The following is a 12,422-nucleotide window of genomic DNA, read 5'->3' as shown; positions in this document are numbered from 1 at the left end:
CATGCTCACGTTTCACAGATTGACAGCTAGCTGCGATGATCTTCAACTTTAACTTTATTGTCACGGAAGGGAGATTTGTCTCACAGCCTAGTAACACATAGAACGCACAGAGACTTAGGCACACAGACTAAGGTACATAAAACATAACAAAATATATAAAACGTGTAAATCAACACCAATTATATTACTGGCCACTTACATACAGTGGCTTGCAAAAGTATTCAGCCCCCTTGAACTTTTCCACATTTTGTCACGTTACGACCACAAATCTAAATATATTTTATTGGAATTTTATGTGAAAGACCAACACAAAGTGGCACACAATTGTGAAGTAGAAAGAAAATTATATATGATTTTAAAAAAAAATTACAAATAAAAAACTGAAAAGTACGGTGTGCAAAAGTATTCAGCCCCCTTTTCTCTGAGTGTAACCAATTGCCTTCAGAAGTTGCCTGATGATTGCTGAATGATCGAATGTTGACCTAATGACTAAATAGAGTCCACCTGTGTGTAATCTAATCTGAGTAGAAATACAGCTGTTCTGTGACGGCCTCAGAGGTTTGTTAAGAGAATATTGGGGAGCAAACAGCATCATGATGTCCAAGGAACACACCAGACAGGTCAGGGATAAAGTTGTGGAGAAGTTTAAAGCAGGGTTAGGCTATAAAAAGATTTCCCAAGCTTTGAACATCTCACGGAGCGCTGTTCAATCCATCATCCGGAAATGGAAATTGTATGGCACAACTGCAAACCTACCAAGACACGGCCGTCCACCTAAACTTACAGGCCGAACAAGGAGAGCACTGATCAGAGATGCAGCCAAGAGGCCCATGGTGACTCTCGACGAACTGCAGAGATCCACAGCTCAGGTGGGGGAATCTGTCCACAGGACAACTATTAGTCGTGCGCTGCACAAATCTGGCCTTTATGGAAGAGTGGCAAGAAGAAAGCCATTGTTAAAAGAAAACCATAAGAAGTCCCGTTTGCAGTTTGCCTGAAGCCATATGGGAGACACAGCAAACATGTGGAAGAAGGTGCTCTGGTCAGATGAGACCAAAATTGAACTTTTTGGCCTAAATGCAAAACGCTATGTGTGGCGGAAAACTAACACTGCACATCACTCTAAACACACCATCCCCACTGTCAAACATGGTGGTGGCAGCATCATGCTCTGGGGGTGCTTCTCTTCAGCAGGGACAGGGAAGATGGTCAGAGTTGATGGGAAGATGGATGGAGCCAAATACAGGGCAATCTTGGAAGAAAACCTGTTGGAGTCTGCAAAAGACTTGAGACTGGGGCGGAGGTTCACCTTCCAGCAGGACAACGACCCTAAACATAAAGCCAGGGCTACAATGGAATGGTTTAAAACAAAACATATTCATGTATTAGAATGGCCCAGTCAAAGTCCAGACCTAAATCCAATCGAGAATCTGTGGCAAGATCTGAAAACTGCCGTTCACAAACGCTCTCCACCTAATCTGACTGAGCTTGAGCTGTTTTGCAAGGAAGAATGGGCAAAAATTTCAGTCTCTCGATGTGCAAAGCTGGTAGAGACATACCCCAAAAGACTTGCAGCTGTAATTGCAGCAAAAGGCGGTTCCACAAAGTATTGACTCAGGGGGGCTGAATACTTTTGCACACCGTACTTTTCAGTTTTTTATTTGTAAATTTTTTTTTTAATCATGTATAATTTTCTTTCTACTTCACAATTGTGCGCCACTTTGTGTTGGTCTTTCACATAAAATTCCAATAAAATATATTTCTGTTTGTGGTCGTAACGTGACAAAATGTGGAAAAGTTCAAGGGGGCTGAATACTTTTGCAAGCCACTGTACATGACTATATGTTGCAACCTGTTGTTGTCACCTGTTGAGGGATTACCAAACCAAGTAATGATAGATAAGGTGATGATTGACTCCACCATGGAGCTGCAGAAGAGCGTCATGAGTTAACTACACACCCCAAACCAGTTGAGCTTTGGGAGGAAGTGCAGTCGTAGCTTTAATTGCAATTTTTTTTTTTTTTTTTTAATCAACACATTTTTGAACGCCTCCTTACATTGCCAAACTGTCCTTTTCTGATTGGACAACGATCATCTATCTATCTATCCCTCTATCCATTCACCCATCCATCCCTCTGTCCTCACACTGCCTGTGGAGCCTCTGCCTAGAGCTCTGTTAGCTCCCCCTCCAGGAACTAAGGAAGTTTTTTGGATGACTTCCGGCCTGATCAAAGCACCAGACCACCCAAGCCACACTGTGACCTCTTGCCCCGCGTCTGCCCTCCCCCCTGCGGACACAAATACAAGGTTTGGCAGTGGTGAGGGTGACCTTTCTGGATCCCTCAGATGATGGAAGGCAGCAGAATTATTTTCTGCCTGTCATGCCCTTATCTGTGTCTGGCTGTTGTTTGTTTTAAATTACATGGAAGAACGACTTTCCAGCAGACCAGGGTGGAGGAGTGGATTGAGGCAGAATAATGAAAATGAAGAAGAGAGAACTGCAGCGCCAACATTACAGTGTCTGTGGTATGCTGTGTTGAGCTGCTGTATCATATCTCTAATGTAAAATATTATGAATGGATTAGTTGTGACAATTGTGGTACAGTCGTGTCTTTGAATATAATCTATTCATTATTTTCTCCAAGGCTGGATTCAACCCCAAATTGCGAAGATCTCGCTTTTGGCTTTTAAATCACCAGTTAAAAGCAAATTAATTGTTTCAAGCATGCCACGCTATTGTTATGAACATGCAGTGTAACGTAGGCTCTGTTTAAACACATCCGATACTACCTTTCCCTATACAGGCAGAGTTTGTTCGAGGAGAGCCAAGACAGAGAGTGTATCAAAGATGAAAGAACTTATTTTGTTGTGAATACAGAGGCAGAGTAAAAATGATGAATATGAAAGAAAGGTATTTTTCCCAAAGTGCTGCCTGAAGCCCCTGTGTAGCTCCGGAAAGAAAGGAAATAAAAGTAAGGCAGGCTGGGAGAGAGAATGAGGGGAAGCTAATTGATAAGCCCTTTTACTGTCACTGACAAGCAGCATTTCATTACCACCATGCGCCCCGAACCATTTCGCCAAACCCTTTCGCCACAATGCTTCCTGGCCTTATTGGATTTTTGCAAAAATGTTTTTACATCTTGGCCGAGCTTGGCAGTCCTTGGACAAAGCGCATTTCCTGAGCCGGCAGCTATAATAAACACAAGGGGATTATGGTCATAGTCTTGATTGGATGATGAATTAAGCTTGATGTGTGGGGATGGTTGTGATGTTGTGGTGGTGGTGTCTGATTACAGACTTTGTAGTGTGTTGCATCTCATAAAAATCATCAAAAACGATGTGGCTTTACACAATGAGAGATGTGTTCTGGCTGTACTTAATATCAAATGTGGGATTTACTTATGGAAGATGGTGCTGTGTGTGTAAAATCAAAGCACATATGCGGGCACTTCATGCAGGTATTATGTCTTCGCAGCTTAGAACAGCTCATGTATAGCATGTTGTGACAATCTGTTGTATGTCTTTTGGTGAAAGCCATGCATTATTAAGAACAGTTTTTTTTTTGATAATTTTATTTTTTCTATAACCCAGTTATTCACAGTAACATATGGCCTAAGATTTACATCTCCAATGTCTTTAAGCATATAGAGCACAATCATATTGTACTGTTTGACTTCTCAACACCACACAGGATTCCACTGTACCTTACAAAGAGCCAATTTCCACATTTCAAAAGGTACAAACTATTAACGGGTGATTTAGGTAATAAATTCATAGTTAGTCTTTTGGATGGAGCACCTGGCCAAGATTGATGTGCATGTGTTTTCACACTGATTTTAATAATTAAACACCCACTTTAATTCATGGACCTTTCACCGAAAATGGCCAAATTAACTTATTAGATTAACAAGTACCCATTAACAAGTTCTACTGTATAATATTTATGGTTATTATGGTCCTTTTATGCCTACTTTCATTGGCAAATATGAATCAGATTGACTAACTAAAGGGAGCTTCTTAAAGAACAACAAAGTAGTGCTACTACGGTATAATTCGTTTTGTGCTATATTTTGTTGTTGAGACCCCTGCCCCCTGATGATCATGATGATCCAGCTTTTCCTTCGCACTTTGAGCTAATGAAGCCTTATGTCCTCAATGAACAACTAGCAGAAGAACAGTATTTCATTGCAAGGTTGAGCAGGGCTGAGGTCAGGACGAAGTATAATTTGGAACAGTTGAAGGGCTGTCTAAAGGGCAGTTGCTTAATTAAGTGCTAACATGCTGATGCTTGCAGGGCTCCCATAGTCGTATCCACACGATGTGTACTACATAATATGTCTTTGAATTTCATGGGGATGCTTTTGATCACCCGCGGTGTGCAGCCCCTGAGGAGATCACAGTACTTGGATCCTCCCTATACAGTAGGCTTGACGCAGATGTGATTGTGGAAGGATAGCATGCCACAAGGTTTGTTGCATCATAGAGTGGAAATAGCCCAGTCATTATTGCACATTGTCCTCAATCTAGTGTTATTTTGAGATGTTTTACTTTCCCCTAACAGCCACTTTAAATGTATCCGTATTTATACATTGCTATTTTTGTTTTTTTAACATTTTCTTCACATCAGACCACAATGCTAACAAAAGGCAAATCTTAGCAAGACCTCTTAATTTCCTCAACTCAATCTTTTGGCAGTACCAGTTGTATATTATGTGGCAGGAGACAGAGGTTGTTGGGCATGGGTATAATGATGTAGCAAGTGATTGGTTCAGATGCCTGCTCCTCCAGATCTATGGGAATATACTTATGATATCTGATCACAAGATATATTCTGGCTTGTCCAATCATAATGAAAGAATATTTCAGCTTAGGAGGGTTCAGACCTGCCATTCAATGTGTCTTGGCATGATTCGATTCTAAAAGTAGCATTGAAAAGACACTCATGCATTCTTAATGGACATGAATATTAAATCAGCATTCCCATATACAATTTATGCAAAGTTACACTGTTTTTGCACTGCGGCTCTTCAGCTTCAAACTGTCATGTTTTAACTAAAGGGACTCTGCTACCCATGGAGTCTATTCATTGTGCTTCTCAGCACCAGCACTGAGCTTCACTTCCCCTCTCACTCCCTGTGGGATGTTGTAGGCCTGCAGTTTATTCACCATATCTCTAATTGCCACTAAGGGAGCCTCTGACTCTAGTTGCATGTAGCGCTGTACTTGGCCACAATGGACATTTCCATGAGTAAATCCAACATTAGGGAATTAATTAGGCAGAAAACAATGGGTCATAAGAGTGCTAACGACAGAATAACAAGGCACAGAGTCTTATTCGGTGCTCACCAGACGTAGCATACAACCGGGAAGACACAGAATGCTAATTAGCTTTAGAGCTTAGCTATGGCCCATTTTCATCTATGACAATATTTTATATCCAGGATATTGTTCATGTTGTAAAGTCTTACCAGTAGAGCATGTTGACATGTTTTTAAAACCCTGGCTGTTCAATGAAGCAACCACTTTATATGCGCTCTGCATTAATTATCATATACTACGAATAATTAAGGTACTTTTGATGTTCAGATTATTAAAGCACTGGCCACTTGAGGGTTGCAGAACAAGCTTTAAACACAACATGGACATATTATCATCTTATCATTGTTAGCCAACAGGGTATTTCTGGCGGCTCATCAAATGTAAATCCAATATTCACTTTCCTTTTAGCTCTGTTTTGGTCTCCACCAACTTCTGAGGGAACTATCTGGCTCTTTAGCTGCTAAATGCTCCAATCAGTTCACCAGCTAGTGGCCAACTTTGTCTGTCTGTCATTTGATGCTGGGCAGGTAGTGCATATTGGTGTTTATTAGACTTATTTTTGCTGAACAAGGTTGATGAGAGCATTGGGACTGAACCAAAACAGTTAAGTAAAACCATAACATTGAGCAAAAAGACACATTTTAGCCCTGTAGAGCTAAAACACTGCAGAGTTGGTTGATGATTCTCTGTGAGTTTACTATTAGTGACCCCTTTCATGTTACACATAATCATTTGATACCAAAAAATCTTTATTAGTGCAGCTTTAAAGTGGAAAACCATAGGTTGTCAGCCCTCTACGACAGGAAGAGGCACTGGAAATGTTGTTCAAACAAAAAAAAAAAAAAGGCAGAGAATTCAGAGTGTTATTTGGAATGCTGTCTTGTAGGACACTACTTGCCAAACTCACATAATGGATGTTTAGTTATTTCAAATAAAGCTAAGTGGCTAGCATACCTAAATAATTATTGCATTACCTATTCAAAACAAAATGCATTGCCTTTGAATCCTTTTTTTCTTTCAGTAGTTTTCAGCCATGCGTAGGCTTCCTAACTAATATCCACCCTTGTCTAAAAGCAATTTCTGCCTCATCGTTTTTGGCTTTTCTGCTTGACTGAAATTGATGCTTTCTTTTACATTTGGTGCAGAAGCTTGAGTTGAAACCTACTATTACCTGTAAGAATTGAAAAGTTTATCCATCAGCTAGCAACTTTGTTGTACTGTCGACGTCAAGCTGCTTTTGTTCTCAGCTGCTTGTGACTCACCTGCTCCTCCATCTCACCACATCCAGGAAGCCTGAAATGGTGGGGAAGTATGAGACCAATTATATTTTGTCATCTCTTTTGCTTCCTGTCTTGTCAATTTCTTCCAGTACACCACCCTATTATCCATCACACACTGCCGTGACCACAGGAGAAAAGAAAAGTTATTAAGATGACTAGCCGAGAACAATTTGGCACTGGCCAGCTTGTTTGCAGTTGTTAATTGTGGCTTCTTGCTCTAGATTTGGTGATGGCTACACAGTGATTGTGAGGGTTGGTGGCTCTCCTCCTGCACTGACGCCAGTTGAGGACTTCGTCCAGCAGACCTTCCCAGGTAGTGTCCTGAAGGAGAAGCATCACAACACACTGCAGTATCAGCTCCCATACACACAGGGAGCTTTGGCCAGCATCTTCAGCCAGTTCACCATCCATCAGCAGAGCCTGGGTGTGGAAGACTACTCTGTGTCCCAGACCACTCTGGATCAGGTAAGGCCCAAAAAAGGGATACATTTGTAAGAGTACTTTTTTCCCTTAAACCTTGTGAGTCTTAAATTCTTCTAAACTGAAGTGGTGGTTGATCAGATTGTGGTTGACCACTGTCTGATATGATTAGTTTGTTTATTTACTTTTAAGACAATTGCAAACTGTATTTTTGGTTCACAAAACATTGTCTTAAAAAGTCCTCCAAATGATATATGAATAAAAAAGGGTGGCCATTATTTACTGTAATAACGCATATATAAGTTACTAAAGCCTGGGCACTATACAGTATAGATAAACTAAGCTTACTTTATTTTTTTGTGCCATAATAATCATTAGAGTATCCGTGGCCATGTTCTATTGTCCTACTGTAACTCTGATGAGTGCCAGCTCTGTTTAACAGATCATTAGGTCATCAGTCAATGCACTCAGCATTTTAAGTGCTCCCAGTTAATGCAAGTCTGCTCAGTCCAGGATAAGATTTAAAGATCTATCATTGCCGACACATTGTCTTCTCCCATTTAGGCTGTTAGACTGACCAATGAGGACTACAATGGGTTTGTGTAGCCAAGATAGTTCAGCTGCCAGGTCCCAGTATTGACCAAGAATCTGGACTGAGATTTTCTTTTGTTCTATATATATATAAAGCTCCCCCAGCCAGTGCCTTTTTTTATTCCAGCCCAAGTCCACTGGCTAGACCCCCTGATTGGTGAGATAAACTGAACCCTGCATGTTACGGACTGGCTTCACCTCGTGTTTTCCAAATGGCCCCAGGGACCTGATGCAATCAGGCATTCAGAGGCGAGAGTGAGTGAGTGTCTGGTCTTGCAAGCCCGCCATTAGCTCAGCAGCAGATGACCAGGTGGGAGGTGAGATGACCTCTGAGCGGTCTAGAAAGGTCATCGGCCCACTCCACCAAGAAAACGCCTCTTATTGGATTTGAAAAAATCCAGACAGAGATGTGAAATAGTGCGTGAGTGACTCAAATTATGTGATATAAAGAATACTACAGGGATGTTAAGCATTTCATTATCCATATGATCCACTTGTGGATAACCCCTAATTCAAGATAAATCCATCTTATGTGGCATTATGTAAGTAAAATAAGCCCTTTATGGGGCAATTAGCCTACCATTATGACAGGTTGGGAACTTTGGTTTCTCCTAAATTAATTTTAGCAGAACCCTGTTTCTACTTCACAGGTCGTTGGTGTTCAGCCATACTATTAGCTCGTAACCTTGTGTGATTTCTGATTTAACTTTTTCTTCAACTTGCCCCACAATTCTGCACTGGTCAATATTTACCAGATCAGAGGCAGTAAATAAATCATACTTTGACCACGAGGTCATAGTATTAAAACACAGAGGGAAGGACTGGAGAACCTGTGGAGACCCAGGCTGTCACCTTTCAGCTGGTGATTTATAGAGAAGAGCCTTGACCTATAGTATAACACCCGACTTGCACTACAATTAATATTGATCCACACACACTGGAGCTCAGGCATTAACGCTGATGGCCGAGACAGTGCAGAGCAGATGGAGCATTTGAAAGGAAAATGTGACTTTCTAAACTGTCTTTTAGAAACAGATTGTGTGGCAGGAATGTGAAGTATTTGCAACTTTGTGTGTGGACAATGATCCACATTCAGCCTTGTCACTGCCGCACCACTGAAGCAGATGACCTGTTAGTTACGTAATGAATGTGATCTTAATTATCACTTACACTTTCCTGTGTTCCCATGTTTAACTCAAATGTTCTTCACCTTCAATATATTTTGCAAACTCCTTAGTTTCAGTACACAAAATATGATAAAAAGTAATCTGAGCTCTTCAGCCCTTGTATAGACTCCTGTCTATTAGTGTATTAAATACTTCTATGTAATGTGCTTTTCTTGCTAGAGAACAATCCTATTTGAATTCCTCCCCCCATCAGAAGTTATCTCACACACTGTGACTATTGTAAAGGTAATTTACAGTCCATCCTATTACCTCTTAATCATAGTAGAATTAGACACATCCCTATCATAGCTGTCTAAATAATATATTCTCCAGGTAAAATGTCAATTGTGGGAAATAATAATGTGTGGAGGATGCTCACAAGCCAACATGAATGTCTATTGATGCTTTAATAATTTAGTATTTTGCTACATGTAGTATGCATCAGTTACAACTTTAAAAAAGACAACTCCAAATGAATATTTTGCTCCATATGATCTAGTTGTTTTGTCTACTCTTAGACCAACAAAACTAAAGCAAGATCTTCCACTGCTAAAAAAGATTTCAAAGTCTGTGAAGTATCATGGCAGAGCATGGACATGTGGATGACATGTATGTAAAAATAGCCATTTTACATTCTGCAAGGACTCCTTTGATATACAGGAGAGGTTAATTGGGAGATTCATGTCCTTCCCCTCTGTTCTGCCTCAACGGACATCAAATAAACACTCAAATGTACCCTCTGTAATGTAATTAATGCCTGTATCCATCTGTTATTAAGAAAATGCCACTCAACAGCACTGGTGCATGACGTTCAGGTCATGAATGGATGCTTGGCTAAATACAGAAAGTGCGCATTATTAGGAGAAAAGTCACATCACAAAGCAGAGGATGAATTCACCATGGTCATCTCAGTCAGAAAGGCTGTCAACTGCGCCATTGAAGCACTTTTTTTACTATAGGATTCTTACAGAAAGTTAAATACAAACAGTACTCAGAAAATTATACAGCCTTGACTATGAATATGAAATGCTGTGCATGCCTCAGCACATCAAGCTGATATCAGCCAGTGGCAGGGTCAGAGGCCGAGAGAGATGGGCGGGGAGTGTATTTGCGGCTACTGTCATTCTTATCCTCTCACTCATTCTGCCCTGATAAGAGGCCTTGACAACTGCGACCTTGATACACACTGCTGATGGTCTGACATCACACATACAGAAGCATACTTCAGCCTTGGGCGTTCTACAGGCGTAGCAGCATCAATGTAGTCTGCTGTTTTGCTTTTTCTATACCCAACTGGCTACCAACTCCATGAGCTTTGAGGTCAGAAAGCTTTACCTGTGAAGGTGCCGTATTCCAATAAAATGATAATTGAACAAACAGTGCTGTCAGAATAAGAATTGTTGCTTATACTTTAGAAATACAGTATATGAAGTGGCAAAAGCCTGTTTAACCTTGGAGTGAACAAAGGACCATAATCCGCTCTTGTAGAATTACAAGTTCTTACTGGAAGCATAACAATTTGAGTCCATGAAATCCTGAATTTAAACAGTTTGAGGCCTTAGTTAAAACCAGGTCCGAATACTGAGAGAGCAGTATTTGTCACTGCTCATTACTACCGCCGGCCTGCCCTTGAGCAAGGCATTTAACCCCCAACTGCTTCAGCTGCTCTGAAGCCAACATATACAGTGAGGCTGTGTTTGTACTGGGCTGCTTCCAAAGATTGACTTTGGAGCAGAGTTTTCCAGGAAACAAGTATTTGTGTTCGGTAAACTTATCCTGGATAAAGAAAAAAGAAATTAAGTATCAGCTGTAATAATACTATAGGTTTTTGAAAGGGACTAGAATCATAAAATCAAGGTTGTGAGCAGAACTATGTCTCATGACCAGTACTTAACATAATAACACAAAAACTTTCCACGCATATCTTAAGATGTTTGATTTGAAAGAGAACTTTAATTATAATTACAACTATTCTACACCCCCCCCAGCTCCTTTATTAATTTCTCCATGACTCACTCTGTTTTGAGTGTTTTGTTAGAGCGATGTGTGGTGCTGTAACTGTGCGCTCTCCCTTATGCCTGTTTTCTCTTCTACTGGGCTCTTTGTCGCTACTCCCCCCACAGCAGCAGGTTTTATGTTGTTTTCCAGTTTCATTCCCTCATGGTGAATATCAGGTATTGCACTGTCTCCATGCCACCTGTCCCGCCCTCACACCCTGCGCTCTGTTATTGTCAAGGGGCTACACACCCACAAGGTTGACGGCCAGAAACGTCCCAAACATGGCAAAATAAGAAAATACATGTAGAGGGCAGGGTCTCTGCAGATGCACATCGACACTGCCACACACAAGTCATAATGATTGAGAGGGATTATGTTTGCAATATACATTGTTTTTTTGGAAAATCCTACTTATTCTCCCTTTTTCTCTTCATCATAAACATTCAATTGCAAGGGCGCTGATTATATAAATTGGCTAATTAAAAACAGAAGCTTCAAAGGCTGACAGGATAGATCTTTATTACTCTGTCTTCATTATCTGAGCTTCTCAAAAGCAAAAGCCTGAAAGGACGCTATTGTTTATTTCTGTTCATTTACTCTCCGTCCTATTTAATTTGTTGGCGAGTGTGACACTGTGAAGAAGGATTTAATTCATAGGGAGTCTGAGTAGTTTCTGATGGAATTGGTCTGAAAGTTTTTTTTTATGTCTTTTTTTTCCATTGAGATTTTAAAGACAATCTAGTAATTCACATATCCTTTTATATTCACACAGCCACTGAAAATCTTTTAATGAAAAAGCAATGCTCTTATCATTTTATATGATCCTCTTTGTGGCTTTTTTCTGGTCAGTAAAAATCCTTGTGTGGTAGCTTTACTACAACAGACAGCTAATGCTAAGAGAATGAAAAGCCCGGACTGCTGCGATGTTTACAGCACAATGAAATACACACAGCTTTTTATGAACGCCATAGGATTGATTTCTTCTGACATTAAATGGGCATCACAGAGAGAAGAATGATTGTTTTATTCTCTTTCTCGGCTGGTCAAAGATGTCAAACTGACATTCACTGTGTGAGCCTAGACGCTTACTTGATGCTTCATAGCCCTTGTCTGGCAACTCATTCACATGCGCCCCGTTGTCTGTACCACTATTTCTGTTTGTTTTAGAGGCAGAGGGTGGGGGGGAGCAAAAATGAGATGGGCAGAGAGATGTCCATAGGCCCTTCACTACTGTGTGTATTATTTGTTTTTTATTTTGCATTTGCCTTTAAGTACTGTCTTTTCCTCATTTATATTTCAGGTCTTTGTGAATTTTGCAAGGCACCAGCATGAGGAGACGGACTCTCAGGCCTATGACAACCCAGTGGACACTTCAGATGAGCTGCCATTGGAGTCTGTGAAGACCTCCCAAGAAGCAGAGAAGGTGTAACACACCCATAAGAAAAGCATAACACATTGCACTTACAGTGGACCAGCAATATACTTGCACAATGTCAATATCGCAGAATGTAGCACTCCGTCTCATGCACCATTAAAGTGAATACATTTTGTCACAATGTGCCTTTTAAACACCCAGTGATAGCTTTGAAACTATTTAACAGTCAGTGATGATAGCAGCATGCCTTATTTACAATGACAAAGAATTTAA

The 12,422-nt window shown here is 40.6% G+C and overlaps 1 protein-coding gene across 1 annotated transcript in view; it reads left to right on the top strand.

Annotated features, from left to right (window-relative positions):
• The window catches only part of LOC139305672 (phospholipid-transporting ATPase ABCA1-like), a 125,633-nt gene extending 113,430 nt beyond the window's left edge, over positions 1–12,203 (top strand). Inside the window, exons 48-49 of the mRNA XM_070929595.1 lie at positions 6,821–7,064; positions 12,075–12,203. Coding sequence (XP_070785696.1) covers positions 6,821–7,064; positions 12,075–12,203 — 373 coding nt within the window. The remainder of the gene's footprint in view (positions 1–6,820; positions 7,065–12,074) is intronic.
• The last annotated feature ends 219 nt before the right edge of the window (positions 12,204–12,422 follow it).

Source organism: Enoplosus armatus, chromosome 23 (genome assembly GCF_043641665.1).
Source record: "Enoplosus armatus isolate fEnoArm2 chromosome 23, fEnoArm2.hap1, whole genome shotgun sequence".
Classification (NCBI taxonomy): domain Eukaryota; kingdom Metazoa; phylum Chordata; class Actinopteri; order Centrarchiformes; family Enoplosidae; genus Enoplosus; species Enoplosus armatus.
The sequence above is the reverse complement of the archived record's forward strand: the minus strand, read 5'-3'. Positions and strand labels throughout refer to the sequence as shown.